Source organism: Cetorhinus maximus, chromosome 2 (genome assembly GCF_964194155.1).
Source record: "Cetorhinus maximus chromosome 2, sCetMax3.hap1.1, whole genome shotgun sequence".
In the NCBI taxonomy this organism is placed as follows: domain Eukaryota; kingdom Metazoa; phylum Chordata; class Chondrichthyes; order Lamniformes; family Cetorhinidae; genus Cetorhinus; species Cetorhinus maximus.
In genome coordinates this window covers 8,159,688-8,183,509 of record NC_135880.1, presented here as the reverse complement: position 1 = coordinate 8,183,509, position 23,822 = coordinate 8,159,688, and the positions used below count along the sequence as shown (strand labels likewise).

At 47.2% G+C, this 23,822-nt stretch overlaps 2 protein-coding genes across 2 annotated transcripts in view; one reads left to right on the top strand and one right to left on the bottom strand.

Annotated features, from left to right (window-relative positions):
- LOC144692089 (uncharacterized) overlaps positions 1–23,822 on the top strand; it is a 981,581-nt gene that overhangs the window by 413,978 nt on the left and 543,781 nt on the right. The gene's annotated exons all lie outside the window — the stretch shown is intronic.
- tmem8b (transmembrane protein 8B) overlaps positions 1–23,822 on the bottom strand; it is a 130,654-nt gene that overhangs the window by 16,545 nt on the left and 90,287 nt on the right. The window contains exons 6-8 of the mRNA XM_078559933.1: positions 20,411–20,808; positions 853–949; positions 13–136 (exon numbers count right to left, since the gene is read on the bottom strand). Coding sequence (XP_078416059.1) covers positions 13–136; positions 853–949; positions 20,411–20,808 — 619 coding nt within the window. The remainder of the gene's footprint in view (positions 1–12; positions 137–852; positions 950–20,410; positions 20,809–23,822) is intronic.

The window sequence follows — 23,822 nt, the reverse complement described above, 5'->3', positions numbered from 1 at the left end:
ACAGAACCTTACCCATAGTCAACAGAACAGAGGGAACGTAGAGTGATGTACCAGTTTCCTGTCTGAGGGTAAGGGATGCGCAATCTGGAGACATTTGAGGTGGAGTTGACCACCAAGAGAAACCCTGCAGAAGTTTCTGGAACAGAAGATAAGATGGAATTGCGTCAGTGAGTTGAATGCTCCTTCCCCCTCCCCTCGAATGAGAAATGTTTTAACAACACCGCCCATTCTCTACAATGAGCTATGGGAGTCAAACACCCTCATTATCGGCTGACAGTGAAATCGACCCTCTTCTCCAACATCCTGCGGAACTGAAGGCCCCCTATCTTTGGTCAGCCTTTTGTCAGAGTTAGTTCTGACAGAGATCTTCCCAGTGGAGTCTCAGAATTTGTATCTCTGTTACTGGGCTGCCTACACTCCAAGGACTGTCTTCGAGGAAGAGAGAAAGAGATATTGAGAGGTGCAGAGAGGGAATTCCAGAACTTAGGACCCAGACAGCTTAAGACACTTGTGGTGGTACTGGGAAGTAGAGAGTTGCCTCGAGTCATACTATAGATTCACAACCTTGTGCCTGAAATTTGTCTTAGTTTTGGGTGGTAACAAATCAGAAACCTTGGGGGGAAAAATGGGTAGTGTGTAAAATGAGCTGGTGCCTGGCTGTCTGATTGGGGGTGAAGATCCCTTCGTTTGGAGACCCCTGTGAGTTCTCTGAGCTCGAGGGGCACTGCAATAGGAGGCCACATTCAAAGCCTGGACATTAAGTGGGACAAACGAATAGCCAAGCGGTGGAGCTTGTTAGCTGGGGCAGTAACCAGTGCCGAGATTTCTCCCGCTGCCTTCTCACTACTTTACCTGATTCACAACTGATCGACGTGTTGTCTGATGATGTCAAAGGCATTCCGTGGTTCAAGCAGCCAATCACAGTCACGTTCTCTCCTTTCACCGAGGACTGCATCGAGATGAGGAAGTAAGAGAAAAGGTTGGCAGGTTAGTTATTAAAGTGAAGATACTTTGGGCCGGATGTCCCGAGCAGTGGCAATTGCCCAACTCCAGTTTGTTATTGTGCACTGGAGCTCCACATTTCTCACTTGGGCTTCCAAACTGGGCAGGAATATGGATCTTATCTACCCCTGGACTCCTTCCTCATGGGGCAGCACCATCAGGGGAGTCCACCCCTCTTTTTATGGCCCTATCTGCCCTATACCGGCAAGTTTAAACGGAACAAAGATACTCTGAGGAGCTACGGAAAGAAGCTAAGTGTGTAAGGTATGTGGGTAAGGGGGTAAGGAGGGTCGGGTGGGGGGTGGGGGTCAGGGGCTGGAGGAGTAGTCGGGAGGGGGTGGGGCTAGACGGGGGGGGGCGCGGTGGTGGTGGGGAGGGTCAGGAGGGATTTGGATGGGTAGCCGGGGGCTGGGGAATAGGAGCTAGTTGGGGTGGGGGGGTGTTGTCAGTGTTAAGGGGTAGTTGGGGTTGGGGAGTTGGGCGGGAGTCAGGGGTCGGGTGATATGTTGGGTGGTTGGGGATATAGTCAGGGGGTTCAGGGGTATAGTCAGGGTGAGGGGGGGTTTAATTGGGTGGACTGAGGGGGATTGTCGGTGGGTAGTTGGGTGTTTGGGAGGGCAGTTGGGTGATTGGAGGGGTAGTCAGGGGTGTCGGGGGGGGTTTTGTCAGAGGGGTTCAGGGGGTGGTTGGGAGGGCAGTTGCGTTGTCGGGAGGGTTAGTCGGGGGTTTAGGGGTAAGTTGGGGGGGTGGTTGGAGGGTGTGGTCAGCGTGTGGGGGGCTTTGGTTGGGTGATCTAGGGATGTTGTTGGGGGAGCCGGGGGTAGTTGGGTCGGTAGTCGGGTGTTTGGGAGGGTAGTTGGGTTGGGGGGGTTAGTTAGGGGACAGGGCTGGTTGCTGGGTGGGAGCGTTTAGCCGGCGGGGGTCGTGGGGGGTGTTAGTTGGGTTGGGGTGGTAGTCGGGCATCAGGGATAGCTGGGGGGGTGAGGGGGTTTAGTTTGGGGGCTGGTGGGGTGGTTGGGTTGGGGTGGTTGTCAGGTGGTCAGTGGGGAGTCTGGGGGGTGGGTGGCGGAGGGTGTGTGCTGTAGTTACCCGGGAGTTAGAAGTGGTTTTAATTTTCCTTACTTTTCCTGGGTAACTATTCTGGCAAATGAGTCGGACCATCCGAAGTCTTCAACTCTAACTCGGAGTTTCGGAAGGTTCCAGACGCAGGAGAATTGCCCATCGGAAGTTGAAACTTCCCGGAGAATTCCTACGGAGTCTGTGTGTGGGGTCTTCCCGGGGGACCCCAGCACATGTTACAGTGTACCTCCGGGGTGTGACAACCCAGAAACCAGAAGGTCTGGGCCATTTACTTGCTGGTCCAATCTCGACAGTGTATTTGTTGAGGGAACTGAGTGTACAATTCACTGAGCTCCTCCCAAAGCTACACACAGACCTGACTTCCTCTCTCCATCTTCTCTCCACAGCCTCTACCTTTATAATGGCGTGACCCCGCTCAGCCCCATTTCCACTGCCCCACCCATCAATCCACCAGCTCCTCCAACACCAACATTTATTTTCTCCTTTCATCCTGGTTCTATCCTTCCTTTCTGACGAATCTTTACTCACTTACGTCCATGACTTCTCAAGCCCCTCCTCCACTTTAATCAACCCAAGCTCCCTGGTCAACTACCTGTTTCCTTTGCACTATGAACATTCAGTCCCTCTACACCTCCATCCCTCACTAACACATTCAGTCCCTCTACACCTCCATCCCTCACTAACACATTCAGTCCCTCTACACCTTCATCCCTCACTAACACATTCAGTCCCTCTACACCTCCATCCCTCAATAATACATTCAGTCCCTCTACACCTCCATCCCTCACTAACACATTCAGTCCCTCTACACCTTCATCTCTCACTAACACATTCAGTCCCTCTACACCTCCATCCCTCACTAACACATTCAGTTTCTTTACACCTCCATCCCTCAATAATATATTCAGTCCCTCTACACCTCTCTCCTTCACTAATACATTCAATCTCTCTACACCTCCATCCCTCACTAATACATCCAGCGCCTTTACACTTCCATCCCTCAATAATACATTGAGTCTCTCTACATCGCCATCCCTCACTAATACATTCAGTCCCTCTACACCTCCATCCCTCACTAATACATTCAGTCTCTCTACACCTCCATCCCTCACTAATACATTCAATCTCTCTACACCTCCATCCCCCACTAATACATTCAGTCCCTCTACACCTCCATCCCTCTCTAATACATTCAGTCCCTCTACACCTCCATCCCCTACTAATACATTCAGTCCCTCTACGCCTCCATCCCTCACCAATACATTCAGTCCCTCTACACCTCCATCCCTCACTAATACATTGAGTCTCTCTACGCCTCCATCCCTCACTAATACATTCAGTCCCTCTACACCTCCATCCCTCACTAATACATTGAGTCTCTCTACACCTCCATCCCTCACTAATACATTCAGTCCCTCCACACCTCCATCCCTCACTAATACATTGAGTCTCTCTACATCTCCATCCCTCTCTAATACATTCAGTCCCTCTACACCTCCATCCTTCACTAATAAATTCAGTCCCTCTACACCTCCATCACTCACTAATACATTCAGCCCCTCTACACCTCCATCCTTCACTAATACATTCAATCCCTCGACACCTCCATCCCTCACTAATACATTCAGCCCCTCTACACCTCCATCCCTCACTAATACATTCAGTCCCTCTACACCTCTCCATTGACTAATACATTCAGTCTCTCTACACCTCCATCCCTCACTAATACATTCAGCCCCTCTACACCTCCATCCTTCACTAATACATTCAATCCATCTACACCTCCATCCCTCACTAATACATTCAGTCCCTCGACACCTCCATCCCTCACTAATACATTCAGTCCCTCGACACCTCCATCCCTCACTAATACATTCAGTCCCTCGACACCTCCATCCCTCACTAATACATTCAGTCCCTCAACACCTCCATCCCTCACTAATACATTCAGTCCCTCTACACCTTCATCCCTCACTAATACATTCAGTCCCTCGACACCTCCATCCCTCACTAATACATTCAGTCCCTCGACACCTCCATCCCTCACTAATACATTCAGTCCCTCGACACCTCCATCCCTCACTAATACATTCAGTCCCTCAACACCTCCATCCCTCACTAATACATTCAGTCCCTCGACACCTCCATCCCTCACTAATACATTCAGTCCCTCGACACCTCCATCCCTCACTAATACATTCAGTCCCTCAACACCTCCATCCCTCACTAATACATTCAGTCCCTCAACACCTCCATCCCTCACTAATACATTCAGTCCCTCTACACCTTCATCCCTCACTAATACATTCAGTCCCTCAACACCTCCATCCCTCACTAATACATTCAGTCCCTCAACACCTCCATCCCTCACTAATACATTCAGTCCCTCTACACCTTCATCCCTCACTAATACATTCAGTCCCTCTACACCTCCATCCCTCACTAATACATTCAGTCCCTCTACACCTCTCCATTGACTAATACATTCAGTCTCTCTACACCTCCATCCCTCACTAATACATTCAGCCCCTCTACACCTCCATCCTTCACTAATACATTCAATCCATCTACACCTCCATCCCTCACTAATACATTCAGTCCCTCAACACCTCTATCATTCACTAATACACTCAGTCCCTCAGCAGGATAGTCTGCTATTCTTCTTTGAACGAAGGTACAGCCAGTCTCCATCCACCACACTGCTCCGCCTGGCTGAACCTTATCTTATATTGAATAAATCTTCCTTTAACTCCACTCACTTCCTCCAGATACAGGTTGTTACTATGGAAACACTCATGGGTCCTGGCTATGTTGAGCACCCAGGTCCCTAATGACCCACTTTTGTGTTAAGATTGACGGCTGCATTGATGTTTCTTTGGGTTCAACCCCAATCCAGGGAATCTCGTTAATTTTGCTTCATATTTCCACTCAGGCCATTCAGCCCATCGTGCCTATCCTAGCTCTTTGATGGAGATATGCAGCTAGCCTCTCTCCTACACAACTCTCCAAGTCTTCCTCCTTCGAGTATTTACCCAATTCCCCTTTGAACGTTATTGTTGAATCTGCTCCCACTGTCCCTCTCAGGCAGCACATTCCAGGCTGCAACAACTGATTGTGTAAAAGAATCTTCCTTCATGTTGTCCCTGGCTCTCTCAAAATTCTGAAAATATCAATCAAAGCACTGTTGAACCACCTTTATTGCAGGAATTTCCCACTGAGTTTATGTAATCTCTCCTCACAATCCAATCCTTGGTAACCTAGCGACATTCGGATGAATTGATGCTGCACTCCTTCCAAGGCCAGTCTGTCCTTGCAAATGTTTGGTGCCCACCATCTCTACACTGTGCTCCATGTGTGGTCTACCCAGGGCTTTGTGCAACTGTAGGAAATCTTTCTCCCTTTCCAGTCAAGAAACCTAACATTCCATTAACCGCCTTGATTAGTTTTTGTACCCGACTCCTACATTTTAGTGATCGGTGTACACAGCTCCCTTTTTTTCAAACTTTACTCTTTCACGGGATGTGGGCATCACTGGCAAGGCCAGCATTTGTCGCCCATCCCTAATTGCCCTTGAACTGGGTGACTTGCTGGGCCATTTCAGAGGGGCAGTTAAGAGGCAACCACATTGCTGTGGGTCTGGAGTCTCATGTAGGCCAGACCAGGTAAGGATGGCAGATATCCTTCCCTAAAAGGGCATTAGTGAACCAGATGGGGGTTTTTATGACCATCAACAATGGTTTCATGGTCACCATTACTGCGACTAGTTTTTCAGTTCCGGATTAATAATTGAATTGGATTTGAACCCGTGCCCCCCACAACATTAGCCTGGGCCTCTGGACTAAAAATCCAGTGATATTACCTCTGTGCCATTGTCTCCCCCAGGCCTGCTTTGGATCTCAGATGCTCCTTGCTCTTCCCCCATTTAAAAACACTTGGTTGGGTTAAAATGGATGACTAGAAGTTCAACGGCATTGAAATCCATCTACCACAGTTCCACATCCTCACTGAGTCTATCAACGTCTCTTACGTTTACTCTACCGCAATCTCTGTGACACCAGCAAACCTGTATATATGGCTCTTCATCGTGTTAGCCAAGTCATTAATAAATATGGTGAACAGTTGGGGCCCCAGCACAGATCCATGAGGGACACCACTCGCCACTTCCTTCCAAATCAGCTTGTTCAGTCTGAAGTGAGATATTTTGGTGGGAAGAGCAAGGGGAGACGAAGTGAAATAAATCTTACATTTCTATAGGGAGGTGTTGGAGTAGAGAGATCTGGTGATGTATGTACACAAATTGTTGAAGGTGGCAGGACAGGTTGATAGAGCAGTTAATAGAGCACAGTGGACCCTGGACTTCATAAATAAACTTCAAAAGCAAGGAAATAATGGTGAATCTTTGCAGAACACTGGTTCAGCCTCAACTGGAGTATTGGGCGGAATTTAATGTAGGCAACATGGGTCACACCCACCAGCAGGGGAGCCCTGCAGCGTCTCTCTTCGAGGAGACTCACCACATTAAGAGCCAATCAGGCACTTAATTGGGCAGCAGCCTGCCTTCCTCCAGGATCAAGGACCCAGGGGGCGGTAGTCCCACCTGATGAGAGCTGCCAGCCAATGAGAAGCCAGCAGAGCCACCAGGGAGGCAGTGGCTGCTGCCACCAATGCACCCATCCAATGACCAGGATTGTCAGGGGACTCATGCCAACAGGGTAGGGATGGTGGAAGGTCCCCACCACCACCAAACTCACCACAGGGAGAGCATTAAATTCTGCCCATTATGTCCAGCTCTGGGCACCACACTTTAGGAAAGATGTGAAGGTTTTAAAGAGGATGCAGAGTAGATTGACGAGCATAGTTGCAGGGATGAGAGAGCTCAGTTATCTAGAAAGATTGGAGATGCTGGGGCTGTTCTCCTTCGAGAAGAGAAGATGAGGAGGAGATTTGATAGAGATGTTGAAAATCAAGAGTCTGGACACAGCAGTTAGGGAGAAACTATTCCCACTGGTGTAAGGATCTAGAACCAGAGGACATTGATTGAAATGATTGGCAAAAGAAGCAATGGCGATATGAATACTAACTTTTAACACAGCGAGTGGTTAGGATCTGGAATGCACTGCCTGAGAGTGTGGTGGAGGCAGGGTCAATCGAGTAGTTAGGGTCTGGAATGCACTACCTGAGAGTGTGGTGGAGACAGGGTCAATCGAGTAGTTAGGGTCTGGAATGCACTACCTGAGAGTGTGGTGGAGACAGGGTCAATCGAGTTGTTAGGGTCTGGAATGAACTGCCTGAGAGTGTGGTGGAGGCAGGGTCAATCGAGTGGTTAGGGTCTGGAATGCGCTATCTGAGAGTGTGGTGGAGACAGGGTCAATCGAGTGGTTAGGGTCTGGAATGCACCGTCTGAGAGTGTGGTGGAGGCAGGGGCAATCGAGTGGGTAGGATCTGGAATGCACCGTCTGAGAGTGTGGTGGAGGCAGGGGCAATCGAGTGGGTAGGATCTGGAATGCACCGTCTGAGAGTGTGGTGGAGGCAGGGGCAATCGAGTGGGTAGGATCTGGAATGCACTGCCTGAGAGTGTGGTGGAGGCAGGGGCAATCGAGTGGGTAGGATCTGGAATACACTGTCTGAGAGTGTGGGGGAGGCAGGGGCAATCGAGTGGGTAGGATCTGGAATGCACCGTCTGAGAGTGTGGGGGAGACAGGGTCAATTGAGTAGTTAGGGTCTGGAATGCACCGTCTGAGAGTGCGGGGGAGACAGGGTCAATCGTGGCTTTTAACAGAGAATTGGAGGATATCCGAAGTGAGAAGAAATTGCAAGGCTACCAAGAAGAGGTGGGGAAGTGAAACTACCTGAGTTACACGAGCAGAGAGCTGGCATGGGTAACATGGGCTGAACGGCCTCCTTCTGTGCTTTAATGATTCTACTATTCAATGACTCCTTGATATCCATTATACCCAACTCTACCTTCCACCTGTACAGTCTCAGCTCAGGGCGCCGATCATTTAGGACTGAGATGAGGGGAAATTACTTCACTCAAAGGGTTGTGAATCTTTGGAATTCTCTACCCCAGAGGGTTGTGGATGCTCCATCATTGAATAGATTTAAGGCTGCGATAGACAGATTTTCGGTTTCTCAGGGAATCAAGCGATTTCAGGAGTGGGCTGGAAAGTGGAGTTGAGGTCAAAGGTCAGCCATGATTGTATTGAAATAAAAACAGAAAATGCTGGGGAAAAACTCAGCAGGAGGTCTGGCAGCACCTGTGGAGAGAGGAACAGGGCTGGATTCAAAATGTTAACTCTGTTTCTCTCTCCACCGATGCTGCCAGACCTGCTGAGCTTTTCCAGCATTTCCTGTTTTTATTTCAGGTTTCCGGCATCTGCAGTATTTTGCCGTCGTGATTGTATTGAATGATGGAGATGCTCGATGGGCTGCAAGGTCTACTTCTGCTCCTATTTCTTGTGTCCTTGGGCAACCCATCTCCAAACCAGGGCAATAATTTATCTTTAATTGCATTGGCTTTAATTTTGGCTGAAAACCTGCTGTGGAAACTTCCTGAATGGTCTTCTGGAAATCCATATAAACTGCGTCCTTGGATATTACCCTGAATACGCTTTAGTTACTTCATCAAAAACATTATTTAGGGCTGTTAGATCCCTCTCAGCTCCTGCGTCACATCTGCTTGATGAGTTTGCCCTCCATGACTGAGATTCCGAAATATCCTTCTTTTTCCTCAGCTGAGAATTTCTCTCAGCCAAGTCTCTTCTCACCTCCATCCCTCTTCTCTCAACCTTCTCCCCACAATCCCTCAGAACAAGGATAGTTGTCTTCTGCAGCAGCTACCCCACCATCAGCCGCATTTGACAAACATCTTTCATTGCCTCTAGCTTTGTTTATTGTATTATTGTCAAGAACCATAAGAAATAGGAGCAGGAGTAGGCCATTCGGCCCATTGGGCCTGATGCGCCTGCCACTCAGTCAGATCATGGCTGATCTGGTCCCAGTCTCAACTCCACTTTCCTACCTGTCCCCATAAGTCTTGACTCCCTTGTTGATCAAAAATCTGTCAAACTCAGTCTCGAACATATTCAAGGGCTCAGCCACTGCTCTCTGGCATAGAGAATTCCACAGACTAATGACCCTCTGAGAGTAGAAGTTCTTCTCCATCTCTGTCTGAAATGGGAGACCCCTTATTCTGAAACTGTGCCCGCCTTCTAGATTCCCCCACGCAGGGAAACATCCTCTCAGCCTCCACCCTGTCAAGCCCCCTCAGGATCTTATATGTTCTAATGAGATCATCTCTCATTCTTCTAAACTCCAGTGAAGATGGGCCCAACCTGCTCAACCTTTCCTCATTAGACAAACCCCCTCACCCCAGAAATCAGCCTAGTGAACCTTCTCTGAACTGTTTCTAATGCAAGTATCAAAACTGTACACAGTGCTCTAGATGTGGTCTTACCAATGCCCTGCACAGTTGTAGCAAGACTTCCTTCCTTTTATATTTCATCCCCCTTACAATAAAGGTCAACATTCCATGTGCCTTCCTAATTACTGGCTGTACCCACATGCTGATTTTTTTGTGATTCATGTACCAGGACACCCAGATCCCTCTGTACCACAGCATTCTGCAGTCTCTCTCCGTTTAAATAATATCCTGCTTTTCCTATTCTTCCTGCCAAAGTGGACAACCTCATATTTTCCCACATTATACCCCATCTGCCATTTTTTTTTGCTCATTCACTCACTCCTCTATTTCTTTGCTAACTCCTCACAGTTTCTTTTCCTGCCTACCTTTGCATTGACAGCAACTTTGATCCAAGTCATTAAAATCGATTACAAATAGTTGGGGCACCGGCACTGACCCCCACCCACCCCCCGGCACCGCACTAGTTACAGTTTGCCAATCTGAAAATGACCCATTTATCCCAAGTTTCTGTTTCCAGTTAGTTAGTTAATCCTTTATGCATACTAATATATTACCTCCAACACCATGAGCTCTTAGCTTGTGGAGTGACCTTTGATGGTGCAGTTTATGGAATGCTCTCCACTACATCTACAGGTTCCCCTTTATCCACCCTGTTTGTTACATCCTCAAAGAACTCTAATAAATTAGTCAAACACAATTCCCCTTTCACAAACTACGTTAACTCTGCCTGATTGTATTATGATTTTCCACTACTTCATTCATAATGGGTTCCAGCATTTTCCCAATGACAGATGTGAGGCTAACTGGTCTATAATTTCCTGCTTTCTGTCTCCCACCTTTCTTGAAAGTAAAAAGTCCGCTTTTAATTGGCCTGCAGGATAGGAAAGGTACAGTGTTAAGGTATGTACTGCAAAAACTTCAGTACAAGGGGGAGCCAAGTAGATTTTTGTTCTCATGAATTTTTTTTGTTTATTCATTAGTGGGATGTAGGCATCGCTGGCTGGGCCAGCATTTATTACCCATCCCTAATTCAGAGGCATTTTTAAGAGTCAGCCACATTGTTGTGGACCTGGAGTCACATGTAGACTAGGCCAGGCAAGGACAACAGATTTCACATTAGTGAACCAGATGGGTTTTTATGACAATCGACGATAGGTTCATGGCTATCATTAAGACATTAGGCTTTTAATTCCAGATACTTATTGAATTCAAATTCCACCATCTGCCATGGCGGGATTCGAACCTGGGTCACCAGAGCATTACCCCGGGTCTTGGGATTACCAGTCCTGTGGCAATACCACTGTGCCACCGCCTCCCTGTAAAATAATGGGTGGCAGCATTTTGCAATTAGACAATTGCGCCAGTCAATTTTCACACAGTAAGATCCCATAAGTAACAGCATGGCAAATGATCAGGTGATGTGGTTAAGGGATAAATGTTGGTCCGGGGTCCACATGTTCAAGGGACCAGCAGGGAGAGAGAGCCGGGCCTGTTATTGGTGCATTTTACATGAACATATTTGCTGTATGATACATTACGTTTATGTCATAGTGGGTTGGACAAGGAACAGCCATGGCAACTGTATCCAGGGAAATTTTGCTCTGTGGAATGAGATTGAAAGAAGGAAAGTTGAACAGGGGGAGGGGTGGTAGAAAGGCAATAATGATTGGTGAATAAGGAACTTGGAAAATAACCAGTTGGAAAGGGGTAAAACAGAATTACAGCATTGTTACAGTGCAGAAGGAGGCCATTTGGCCCATCGTGTCTTCGCTGGCTCTCCGATTGAGCAACTCACAGTGCCATTCCCCCACCTTCTTCCTGTAGCCCTGCACATTCTTCCTTTTCAGATAATAATCCAATTCCCTTCTGAATGTCTCGATTGAACCTTCCTCCACCACACTCTCAGGCAGCGCAGTCTAGACCCTAACCACTCACTGCGTGAAAAAGTTTTTCCTCATATCTCCATTACTTCTTTTGCCAATTATCTTAAACCTGCGCTCTTTCGTTCTCGATCCTTTTACCAATGGGAGCAGTTTCCCCATTTCTACTCTGTCCAGACCTCTCATGATTTTGAATACCTCTATCAAATCTCCTCTTAACCTTCACTTCTCCAAAGAGAACAGTCTCAACTTCTCTAATCCATCTACTGAAGTTCCTCATCCCTGGAACCATTCCCATGAATCTTTTCCATGTACTCTCTAATGCCTTCACGTCTTCCCTAAAGTGCGGTGCCCAGAACTGGACGCAATGCCCCAGCTGAGGCCGAACAAGCTCAACATAACCTCCTGGTTCTTGTACTCTATGCCCTTATTAATAAAGCCTGGGATACCTTTGGGAAATAGAGAGAGACAAAAATCAAGGAGGAAGATGAGAGACTATAACCTGGTTCCAACCCATGTCAACCTTGCTCAATTGGTACAGTTTTTATGTAGAGATTCAAATTTACAGCATTTAGTCCTAGTGGTCCATGCCACAGTTTCCGCTCCACACAAGCCTCCTCCTGCTTTACTTCATCTCTTTCTTTCAGCATAGTTCCTTCCACCCTTGTGTTTATCTCGCTTCTCCTTAAATGCATCTACATTATTCACCTCAACCACTCCCCGAGGTAATGAATTTTACATTCTCACTGCTCTCTGGTTAAAGATGTTTCTCCCGAATTCCCCACCGGATCTATTAATGACTACCTTACACCTATGAACCCCTGTTTTGGATTCCCCCACCCATGAGACATTTTTTCCTACACCTATCCTATCAAACCCTTTCAAGCATTCACTCTTCCAGGGAAAAGAGGCCCAGCCTGTTCAGCCTCAGAGGTGAAAGATATGGATCGTGAGGATTCTGAGTCTTCTTGGGGACTTTAGTGATAATGTTGATCTTTAAACAGTTTATGCTGTCATAGTTACGGCTGATCTAATTGAGGAGTTTAAGTTGATTAAAGAGAAACTATTTCCTCTGGGTAATCCAGAACAAGGGGACGCAATCTTAAAATTCGAGCCGGGCTATTCAGGGCTGGTGTCTGGAAGCACTCCATCACACAAAGGGTAGTGGAAATCTGGAACTCTACCCCCTCCCCCACCCCAAGAAACTGTTGAGACTGGGCTCAATTGAAAATATCACAAATGAGATGGATAGATTTTTGGTGGATCAGGGTATGAAGGGTTAGGGAATGAAGGTGGATAGAATGGGTTAAGATACAGATCAGCCATTGTCTAATTGAATAGCAGGCTTGAGGGCCTAAATGGCCTCCTCTGTGATGTTCCAGTCATTGTACATTGAAAAGAACTATGTAGGGACATACCAAGAGATGTGGATCAGATGCGATATCTGTGAAAGCGTTTCATCAATTGGTACAGTCGGATATCTTCACAGTAACCTCTTAATCTGGCTTTGGTTTGATTAAGGGAACCAGTTCCATTAACACCCTTGTCGTTTGACGTTAGCTGTTTGGAGTGAGGCTGAATTGTTGTCATTTTTTTAAATCCCTTGCAGTCTGGAGTTGAGAGGATGAGGCAATGCTCTGGCAGCGATCCACTTACTCAAATAGACACAACCATCCCTCGGGCTATTTCAGTCCAACATTAATGCACACAACATGTTACGAGAAAGCTACACGCAGACTTCAAGCTAAACTTATCATGGCAGGCCCGGGGTTATAAATTAATTAGGGCCATCTCAGATCAGTTAGTAATGGACTAGCTGAACGTTTAGTCTGCACTCTGATTATTTTACATGAATTGAACAAGAAATGAACTATAGCAGCACTGAAACGTACATTCCACCGATTGTAGTTTAGCTCAGCAAACTTGGCTCCATCATTGGAAATAACACAGGAAACAAGAGGAGGCCATTCAGCCCCTCTAGCCTGTACTACCATTCAATTAGGTCACGGCTGATCTTCACCTTAACTTCATTTACCCATTTATGGCATTGACCTTAGACCACATCAGTAGCTAAACACGAAAACCATACCCCAAATCTCAAACTACCTAGAAACAATGCTATCTGTAATGCGCTAGTATCCGTATAATTGTTTTTCAGTGTTGATCATTCTCCAGATGTCACACTTGAAACTATAAAAATCAGTAAACCTGAGAAAGGTTTTACTTTTCTCTGACCCCGTTCTGTGCTGCAAATTGAACTCTGCCTGACCCACTTTGACCATTCATCCACAGGCAATGCCTGACACAGTTTGATTAAAGGGCTTGGCCAGGCTATGAGTTAAACTTCACAACAGTGTTCTCGATCCAAGACCCGAGTGTCAGAGAAGATCAGCTGATGTCCATGAGACACAGATAGAGGGAATGAGTGTGAGGGAAAGAAAAAAAGAATAATTAGAGACAAGGTCAGTTAGAGAGAGAGAGAGAGAGAGGGAGAGAGAAAAAATCAGGAAAAATGAAATAACGAGGGAGACTTTGAGGCAGATAAGCAAGAGAGAGGAAAAACAACAAGGGAGAGAGATGCAGGGAGATAGAGACGCACACAGAGACACACAGGACACACAGAGAAAGAGAAGGAAACAATGATAGAAAGAGAGGGAGAGTGAGGCAGAGAGATATAGAGAGACAGAGTGAGAAAGGCAGAGAGAGAGAGATAGTGAGAAGAGGCAGATAGAGAGAGAGAGACAGAGAGAGAGGCAGGGAGAGCAAGAGAGAGAAAGTGAGAAGAGGCAGAGAAGAGACAGAGAGAAAGAGTGAGAAAGACAAAGGCGGAAAGAGGCAGTGTGAAGGAAACAGTGAGAGAGACAGAGTGAGAGAGGAACTCAGACAGAAGGTGGAAGTAAAGGTAAGTCACATGTAAATGACGGGCATCTCACCACAATCCAATTTCAAATGTGTTATCTAATTTTCTTCTCAGGAGGGCCCGCTGTATCCACCCGGCAGCAGTGGGCCTTCAGAGTGGTCCTGGCCCCCCGCCGATCCCCCACCCCCCTGAGAGCTGCCGGCCTCTTCATTGCTCAGCAATGTCACTAGGGAGGAGGTGGCTGATGCTGGAAATGCACCCGCTCGAGGCCCAGGATTGCTGAGGTACCCAGGCCACGGATGAGTGAGGGCGGAAGGGGGACCACAGAAGAGAAGAGGGGGTAGGGGGTAGGAAGCAAGGGCAGGCAGGGGGATGGTTCTCAGTGGGCTCCCCTTCCTGATGCCGGATTCCTTGATCAGGGACTGAATGTCTTTGAATGAAGGACCCCCCCCGCCCCCCCCCCCCCCCCCCCACCCCCCCACCCCCGGGAGCCTGCACGCGCCCCCAACTGAGTTCACTCTTTGGGTTTCCTGCATGGCGAATCTGTTGAGTGAACACCAATGGTGGCGAGATGAGGCCTTTAAGTGGGCATTAACTTCCCACATAAGGGCCTCAATTAATGGGCGGACAGGGCTTCCCACCATGGACTTAATCAGGGCAGAGACAGGAAAGGGGCAGTGTCCCGCCTCCCACCCTCCCACATGATTAAATGCCCCCACCATCAAACTCACCACAGGGGAGGGTGTTAAATTCAACCCAGAGAGAGAGAGAGAGAGAGATAGAAAGAGTGAGAGAGAGAGAGCGAAAGAGAATGTGTCACAATAGAGAGCAGTAGATTCAGACCCAGCATTAAGAGAATAAAATAAGAAGGTGAGAAATAGGAGCAGGAGTGGACCACATGGTCCCTTGAGCCTGCTCTGCCTTTCAACATGATCATGGTTGATCCTCGACCTCAACCCCACTTTCCCATCTGCTCCCCATAACCTTTGATTCCCTGAGAGAACAAAAATCTGTTAATCTCAGCCTTAAATGTATCCAGTGATGGGGTATTTGGGGCAGAGAATTCCAAATATTCAAAACGCTTTGAGTGATGAAAATCCTCCCCATCTCAGTCCTAAATGGTCAATCCCTTATCCTGAGACTGTCTTGATCCCCCAGACAGGGAAACAATCTCTCAGTATCCACCCGATCAAGCCCCTTCAGAATCTTGAATGTTGATAATAGACCCAATTTTCTTAGCCTCTCATCAAAGGACAACTCTCTCACCTAGGGACCTGTCTCAAAGAACAAAGAACAAAGAACAAAGAAAAGTACAGCACAGGAACAGGCCCTTCGGCCCTCCAAGCCTGTGCCGATCGTATTGCCCGTCAGCTAAAACATTTTGCACTTCCGGGGTCCGTATCCCTCTATTTCCATCCTATTCATGTATTTGTCAAGCTGCCTCTTAAACACCACTATCGTACCTGCTTCCACCACCACCTCTGGCAGCGAATTCCAGACACTCACTACCCTCTGCGTAAAAAACTTGCCCCGCACATCTCCTCTATAGTTTTCTCCTCTCACCTTAAATCTATGTCTCCTAGTAATTGACTCTTCCACCCTGGGAAAAAGCTTCTGACTATCTACTCTGTCCATGCCACTCATAATTTTGTAAACTTCTATCACGTCGCCCCTCAATCTCCGTCGCTCTAGTGAGAACAATCCGAGTTTCTCCAACCTCTCCTCATAGCTAATAACCTCCAGACCAGGCAGCATCCTGGTAAACCTCCTCTGCACCCTCTCCAATGCCTCCATATCCTTCTGGTAATGTGGCGACCAGAATTGCACGCAATATTCCAAGTGTGGCCTAACCAAGGTTCTATACAGCTGCAGCATGACTTCCCAGTTTTTATACTCAATACCCCTGTCAATGAAGGCAAGCATGCCATATGCTTTCCTGACTATCTTATCCACCTGTGGACCTGTACACCCAGATCCCTCTGCCCGTCAATGCACTTAAGGGGTCTGCCATTTACTGTATAATTCCTGCCTGTATTAGACCTTCCAAAATGCATTACCTCGCATTTGTCCGGATTAAACTCCATCTGCCATTTCTCTGCCCAAGTCTCCAACCGATCTATATCCCGTTGTATCCTTTGACAATCCTCTTCACTATCTGCAACTCCTCCAACCTTAGTGTCGTCTGCAAACTCACTAATTAGCCCAGTTACATTTTCCTCCAAATCATTTATGTATACTACAAACAGCAAAGGTCCCAGCACTGATCCCTGCGAGAACTCCACGAGTCACAGCTCTCCATTCAGAAAAGCATCCTTCCACTGCTACCCTCTGTCTTCTATGTCTCGTGAACCTTCACTGAACTGTCTCCAATGCAAGTACACTCTTCCTGAAATATGGAGACCAAAATTGCACACAGTATTCCTGGTGTGTCTCACCAAAGCCCTGTACAATTATAACAAGACTTCCTTATTCTTGTACTCCAATCCCCTTGCAATAAAGGACAACACGCCATTTCCTGATTGCTTGCAGGATGTGAATGTTAACATTCTGCTAACTTTCTATGAGGTCTCACTGAACATCAATTTTTAGAAACTTAATGCTTTTTAAAAATATCCTGTTTTTCTATTCTTACCGCCAAAGTGAATAACCTCACCCTTTCCCACATTATACTCCATCTGCTGCCTTGTTGCCCATTCAGTTAACCAATCTCTTTGCAGCCTCTCTGTGTCCTGCTCACAGCTCACATTCCCATCTAGCTATGTATTGTCAGCAAACTTGGATATATTAGTCTCGATCTCTTTTTGTCTAAGTCATTAACACAGATTGTAAATAGTTGAGGGCCCTGGTTGTGGCACTCCACTATTCACTGCCTGGCCACTTGAAAAAGTTTATACTCATACAAATATATGAAACAAGGAGCAGGAGTAGGCCATTCAGCCCCTCGAGCCTGCTCCATCATTTCATAAGATCATGGCTGATCTGATAGTAACCTGAAATCTGCATCCCACCTACCCCCGATAACCTCTCACCCCTTTGCTTACCAAGATTTTATCCACCTCTGCCTTAAAAATATTCAAAGTCTCTGCTTCCACCACCTTTTCAGGAAGAAAGTTCCAAAGACTCACGACCCTCTGAGTGAAAAAACTTCACCTCATCTCTGTCTTAAATGGGTGACCCCTTATTTTTATGCAGTGACCCCTAGTTCTAGATTCTCCCACAAGAGGAAACATCCTCTCTACATCCACCCTGTCAAGTGTCAAGACCCCTCAGGATCTTAAAGGTTTCAATCAAGTCACCTCTTACTCTTCTAAACTCCAGTGGATACAAACCTAGTCCGTCCAAACTTTCTGCTTAAGACAACCCACCCATTCCAGGTATTAGCCTGGTAAATCGGGGCATAAGTTCAAGGTGAGGGGCAGGAGGTTTAGTGGGGGATGTGAGGAAAAACTCTTTTACCCAGAGGGTGGTAACGGTCTGGAATGCACTGCCTGGGAGGGTGGTGGAGGCGGGTTGCCTCACATCCTTTAAAAAGTACCTGGATGAGCACTGGGCACGTCATAACATTCAAGGCTATGGGCCAAGTGCTGGTAAATGGGGTTAGGCAGGTAGGTCAGGTGTTTCTCACGTGTCAGTACAGACTCAATGGGCCGAAGGGTCTCTTCTGCTCTGTGTGATTCTGTGATTCTGTGAATTGCTTCTATTACATCCTTCCTTAAATAAGATGACCAATACTGTACATAGTACTCCAGATATAGTCTCACTAGTGCTCTGTACAACTGAAGCATAACCTCCCCACTTTTGTATTCAATTCCCCTCACAATAAATGATAAAATTCTATTTTCCTAATTACCCGCTGCACCTGCACACTAGCCTTTTGTGATTCATGCACTGGGACACCCAGATCCCTCTGCATCTCAGAGCTCTGCAATCTCTCACCATTGAGATAATATGCTCCTCCCAAAATGGACAATGTCATATTTTCCCACATTATACTCTGCTTTCTGCCTGTTAACTAATCCTCTATCCATGCTCACATATCACCACCAACTCCATGAGCCCTCATCTTGCATAGTAACCTTTTGTGTGGCACCTTATCGAATTGCCTTTTGGAAATCCAGGTACATTACACCTGCTGGTTCCCCTTATCTACCCTACTGAACGCATCCTCAAAAACTGAAATAAATTTGTCAAACACAATTTTCCTTTCATAAAACCAGGTTGACTTTGTCCGATCGTAATTATGCTTTTCTAGATGCATTGTTAATACGTCCTTAATAACAGGTTCCAGCATTTTCCTGACGATTGATGTCAGGCTAACTAACCTGTAGTGCCAATTTTTTCTCTCCCTCCTTTTTTGAATAGTAATGTCACATTTGTTCAATTCAAATCCACTGGGACCATTCTAGAATCGAAGGAATTTTGGAAAATCATAACCAGCGCATCCACTGTATCTGCCGCTCTCTCTTTCAGAACCCTAGGGTGCAGCCCATCACGTCCCAGGGATTTGTCGCATTTTAGTCCCTTAAGTTTCTCCAATACTTTTTCTCTGCTGATATTAATTTCCTTAATGAGCCCTTAGATTACTGTCTGCTTCTGGTATGGAATTTGTGTCTTTGACTCTGAAGTCAGAGAGAAAGGGTGGAATTTTACGCTGGGGGCATTTTGCGGTCCTGCCAAAGCAATGGCCTTTTGTATGGCTCGTCACATTTTAAGGCCCCACCCCTACTGCAACGGGGCCGTAACATTCTGTCCAAAATATTTGTTCAATGTCTCAGCCATTTCCCCATCCTGCCTGATAATTTCTCCTCTTCAACATTTTTTTTCAGGGGATGTGGGTATCGCTGGCTGGGCCAGCATTTACTGCCCGTCCCTAGTTGCCCTTGAGAAGGTGGTGGTGAGCTGCCTTCTTGAACCGCTGCAGTCCATGTGGTGTAGGTACACCCACAGTGCTGTTCGGGAGGGAGTTCCAGGATTTTGACCCACCAACAGCGAAGGAACGGCCGATATAGTTCCAAGTCAGGATGGTGAGTGGCTTGGAGGGGAATTTACAGGTAGTGGTGTTCCCATCTATCTGCTGCCCTTGTCTGTCTTTGCCTCTAAGGGGTCTATGTTTAGTTTAGCTACTCTCCTCCTTTTTATATATTTATTAAAACATTTAAAAACTGTTTTTGTATTCCTGGTTAGTTTACTCTAGTAAACTAGGTATGGTAGTATTTACCACCATACCTTTCAGTCAATTTACCTAATCAATCTTAGCCGCTCTCCCTTCATACCTATGTAATTGGCTTTGTTTAAATTTAAGATTATTCTTTGGGACTGGAGTATATCGCTCTCAAACTCAATATGGCATTCAATTGTATTACCACCAGCTCCGAGAGGATCATTTGCTATGAGATTACTAATTAAACTTGACTCATTGCACAATAATATATCTAAAATGGCTTTATGCCTGGTTGGCTTCACAAAGTATTGTTCCAGGAAACTGTCACAAAAGCATTCTACAACCTCATCTACCAGACTACCAGTGCCAATTTGATTGGTCCAATTTTTATGAAGAATAAAGACCCCCATGATTATTACATTACCTTCGTTACACGCACCAGTTATTTCTCGCTTAATGCTCTGTTCAAAGGTATAACTATCACTTTTAAAATGGAACAACTTGTCAATACTGACCACCACAGTCAAACCGATGGGTGGCTATTACCGCGTGAGTTGCATGGCACACTGAATGCACTTTTTTCACCCCTCTCACTTTGAGATACAGCTCGCTCTTTCTCACTTCCCAGAGACCTGAGTTCAAACCTCATCTTGGCACCTGGGGGATTTTAATTCAGCCAATAAACCAACCTGGACTAAAATAGACACTGTCAGCTATAGTCACTGGATTGTCTTACAAACCCATCCAGATCAGGGAAGGAAATCTGCCACCCTTTGTCGGCCTGGCCTACATGTGACTCCAGGCCCACTACAATGTGGTTGACTCGTAGCTGCCCTCTGTAATGGCCCAGCAAGTCACTCAGTTGTGTTCCAGGTTGCTCATCACCACCTCCTCAAGGGCAAATAGGGGTGGGCAATAACTGCTGGCCTTGCCAGCGACTAGTCACCACTCCTGCTCCTTTTACGTTCTCTAGACGGCCTTGAATGAATAAGAAGAGAACTTACTGTGTTGAATTTTAGCTCCATGTTCAGGACGCCTCCACTGTCCAGGACCGGAACCAGGTTGATCACAAACACAGCCGGCCTGTCAGGCGGCACGGAAATGTTGGGCCCGAAAAACACGTAGAAATGGACGGAGAAAGTGTCCAGCTCGTTCCTGAGGGTTGGGCGGATGGGCCAGCACCTTTCTCTCGCGGTAACCCCGTCCCGCTGACCCATGCCCTCCCGGGGCGGACGCTCCGCGGAGTCTCCCTCTGACTCATTCAGCCCCCGGGGGCCGAGTCCGGTCACGAGGAGGGTGTCGAGGATGGACGGGCGTCCGGGGGAGCCGAACGACTGTGGCATGTTTAGCGTTGGGGTGATCAGCTCGGAGACGCTCTTGGAAATTCTGGGCTTGGAGCAATCTGGAAGGAAAAGAGAAGATTTTTTTTTTCATTATTGCGGCATGCACGGGGAGGGTGAGATATTGGGGGTGGGGGGTGGGGGGGGTGGTGGAGGGGGTGCAATTTCAAGCCCTACTGCCCAAAGTTAACAGGGCAAGTTAGTGGCCTGAATACACTGCTCCGTTCTACACTGACGCTCAAGCCACTGCCATATCGGGTTGGGTCCTGAAGTAAGTGGCCAGAGGGCTGCATGCAATAATACAAATAGGGATCCTGGAACCATACCTTCCCACTCCTGGAGCTGCAGTTTTTGACAGAGGCGCAAATGGAAAGGAAGCCGGAATATCTTGACTTTGAGAATGTTCCCAAAAAAAATCCCTCATCATTTTCAACACCCTCTATTAAATCCCTCCATAACCTTCTCTGCTCCCAGGAGATCACTCCCAGCTTCTCCAGTCTCTCCATTAGGGTTATAGGGCTGCCAACTACAACTGGATGTATTCCTGGAGGCTTCATCACACGACCTGCCCCGTCTCCGGCCATTAGTCGGCCAACACACCCATCCTGGTGACGTCCTGCCTCCCTACACCAATTGGAAAGCAAAAAAGACTCGTTACCCAATTGGATGATGCCAGACTATCCGCCAAATAGCCCTTTTCTCTTTTGCCATTTTCAATATATTTTATATCTGATAACGAGAAATGTTCAGAGAAAATGACAGAGAAAAAATATTTTAAAGATGTTTTCCCGATGATTTTTCTCCAGGGTGGCACCCAGCAGTGTCCTGGAGATTGATCTTCAATCCCTGGAGACCCCAGGCCAATTCTGGAGGGTTGACGACCCTACTCTCCATATGACTGAAGTCCCTCACTCCTGTCACCACTCTAGTAAATCTCCTCCGCACCCTCGATAAGACTTTGAAACCCTGCCCAGAATGTGTGGTGCCCAGAATTGAACACAATTCTCCAGCTGAGGTCTAAACCAGTGATTTATATTTTTGAAACATTTTTTTTAATCTAGCTTCTTTGCATTTTTTACCCTCTTTTTTTTTAAAGCCCAGGGTTTTGTTTGCTTTCTTTTTTTTAGGTTCGAACAGATTTAGGGATTAAAAATATAAGATTGAGGCTAAAGGGAGGGAAGACTTGGGGCAATAACAAATAGATTAGGGGTAAACCTGATCATCTTTTGAGTGGGGGGTGGGGGTTGGTGGAATTTTGGACTGAGGTCCCTGAAATAGTTACCTTGTCCCTGTGAATTTGTTCACATCTCCTGGGTGGTGGTGCAGAGGGGCAGGAAGCGATTTGGTCGACTTAAAGGCCGCTTGAGTAAAATGGTGCAGGAGACGGGTGTATTAAACTACTGTAATTACACGACATCTCGTCATAGCCTGGGGATTGAATTTGTAATGACTGACTGTTATACTGTCCGTAGTAGTTACTGTCTCGTTTCTGAAAAATGTCTTTTCAGTAAACAGTTTAACCGGAACGTGGAGCCCAATGTCTGGTGCACCACAAGTCAAGGGAGAGATAGATGTATAGATGATGTATAGATAGATACGAAAAGAGATTTTCAGATAGATGTTTATTTATATAGACAGGCTGACCAAAGATTTATATTGAGAGATATATAGTGACAGATAGTTATAGATATACTGATAAATTGGTAGATGGATACAGGGCAGAATTTAATTCCTTGAGAAGGCCCCCCCACCGCTACACCAGCTTTGAGAGTTGGCTGGCAGGTGAGGGGGCTGTAAAATGTGGCGAGGAGGGGGAGGGTGGAGTGCCTATCGCCTTCTCAACACCCCCAGTTAAGTCAGGGTGGGGAAGATCGCAGACGGCCTCCCCACCCAGAGGTCCTTCAGTGGGCAATTAAATGGCCTTATCCCTGTGCCAAAGGTATTCTACTAGCCCTGGGTAGGAGATGGTCGGGGGGGGCGTGCAGGTGGGGGTTGGGGGTAGTGTTGTACGCTTGGTGGGAGGACTGCCAGTGAAACCCTGGCAGCCTCCTCGTGGACTCAAGGGTTGGGGGGTACATCTATGTCACCACCCTCCGCCCTCCACAATGACGCATCCCTGCCTCAATCGGACCTGCCTGAGTGACCTCGACAACCCTGCCCGCTCACCTCTCTCCTGCAGCCTCCGTCCGTGCTGCTGCTCTGGGCCTGCTGCAGTCCCTACAGCGGCCACCATGCCTGGTGGCGCTGCAGGACTGAAGTGCTGCTGGCCCTCTGATTGGCTGGCAGTTCTTGGCAGTGGGACCTTTGCCTTTCAATGCAGGAGGACCTCAGTAGGTAGGCACTTCTCTGCCCGGTGGGCATTTAATTCCGCCACAGCTTCTGGAAATAGCCACAGTGGAATCGCTACTGGGGTTCCGGCTGGTGGACGGAGCCACCATTGTCGCTATTACATTTAGCCCCCCCCAAGAGTTACAAATGGCTAAAGAGAGATATAATTAGAGAGAGAGAGAGAGAGAGGGAGAGGGAGAGATAGAAAGAGAGAGAGAGACAAAGAGGTGGACAGAGTCAGAGGGAGAAATATTATTGTTAAGTTGACGCTATGAGTTGATGCTCAGCAAGGGTTAGTTGCCAGGGAAACCCCACCTAGAGGAGGCAAGCCATGCTGATTGGCAGCTCAGTTGACTAAATACTGCAGAGGTAGTTGAGGTGGGGAGAGCTGGGAGAAGGTCAGATAGCTCCTGATTGAGCTGGAGAATAACAGAGAGAGTGCGGAAGATCTGGGAAGGGACACACAGACATGGGGAGTGAGATCGTGCGTGAGGTAGTGTCAGCCAGTATCAGAAAAGGTAGCTACGTTGTAGCTCTACTTGCAGGGGAGGTGAGGATATAGTAGTATTATCACTAGGCTTATTATCACTAGTAGTCCGGATACCCAGGGTAATGCTCTGGGGACCTGGGTTCGAATCCCAACACTTCAGATGGTGAAATTTGAATTCAATAAAGCTTCTGAAATGAAAAGGCCAAAGATGACCATGAAACCATTGCCGATTGATGTAAAAACCCATCAGGTTCACTA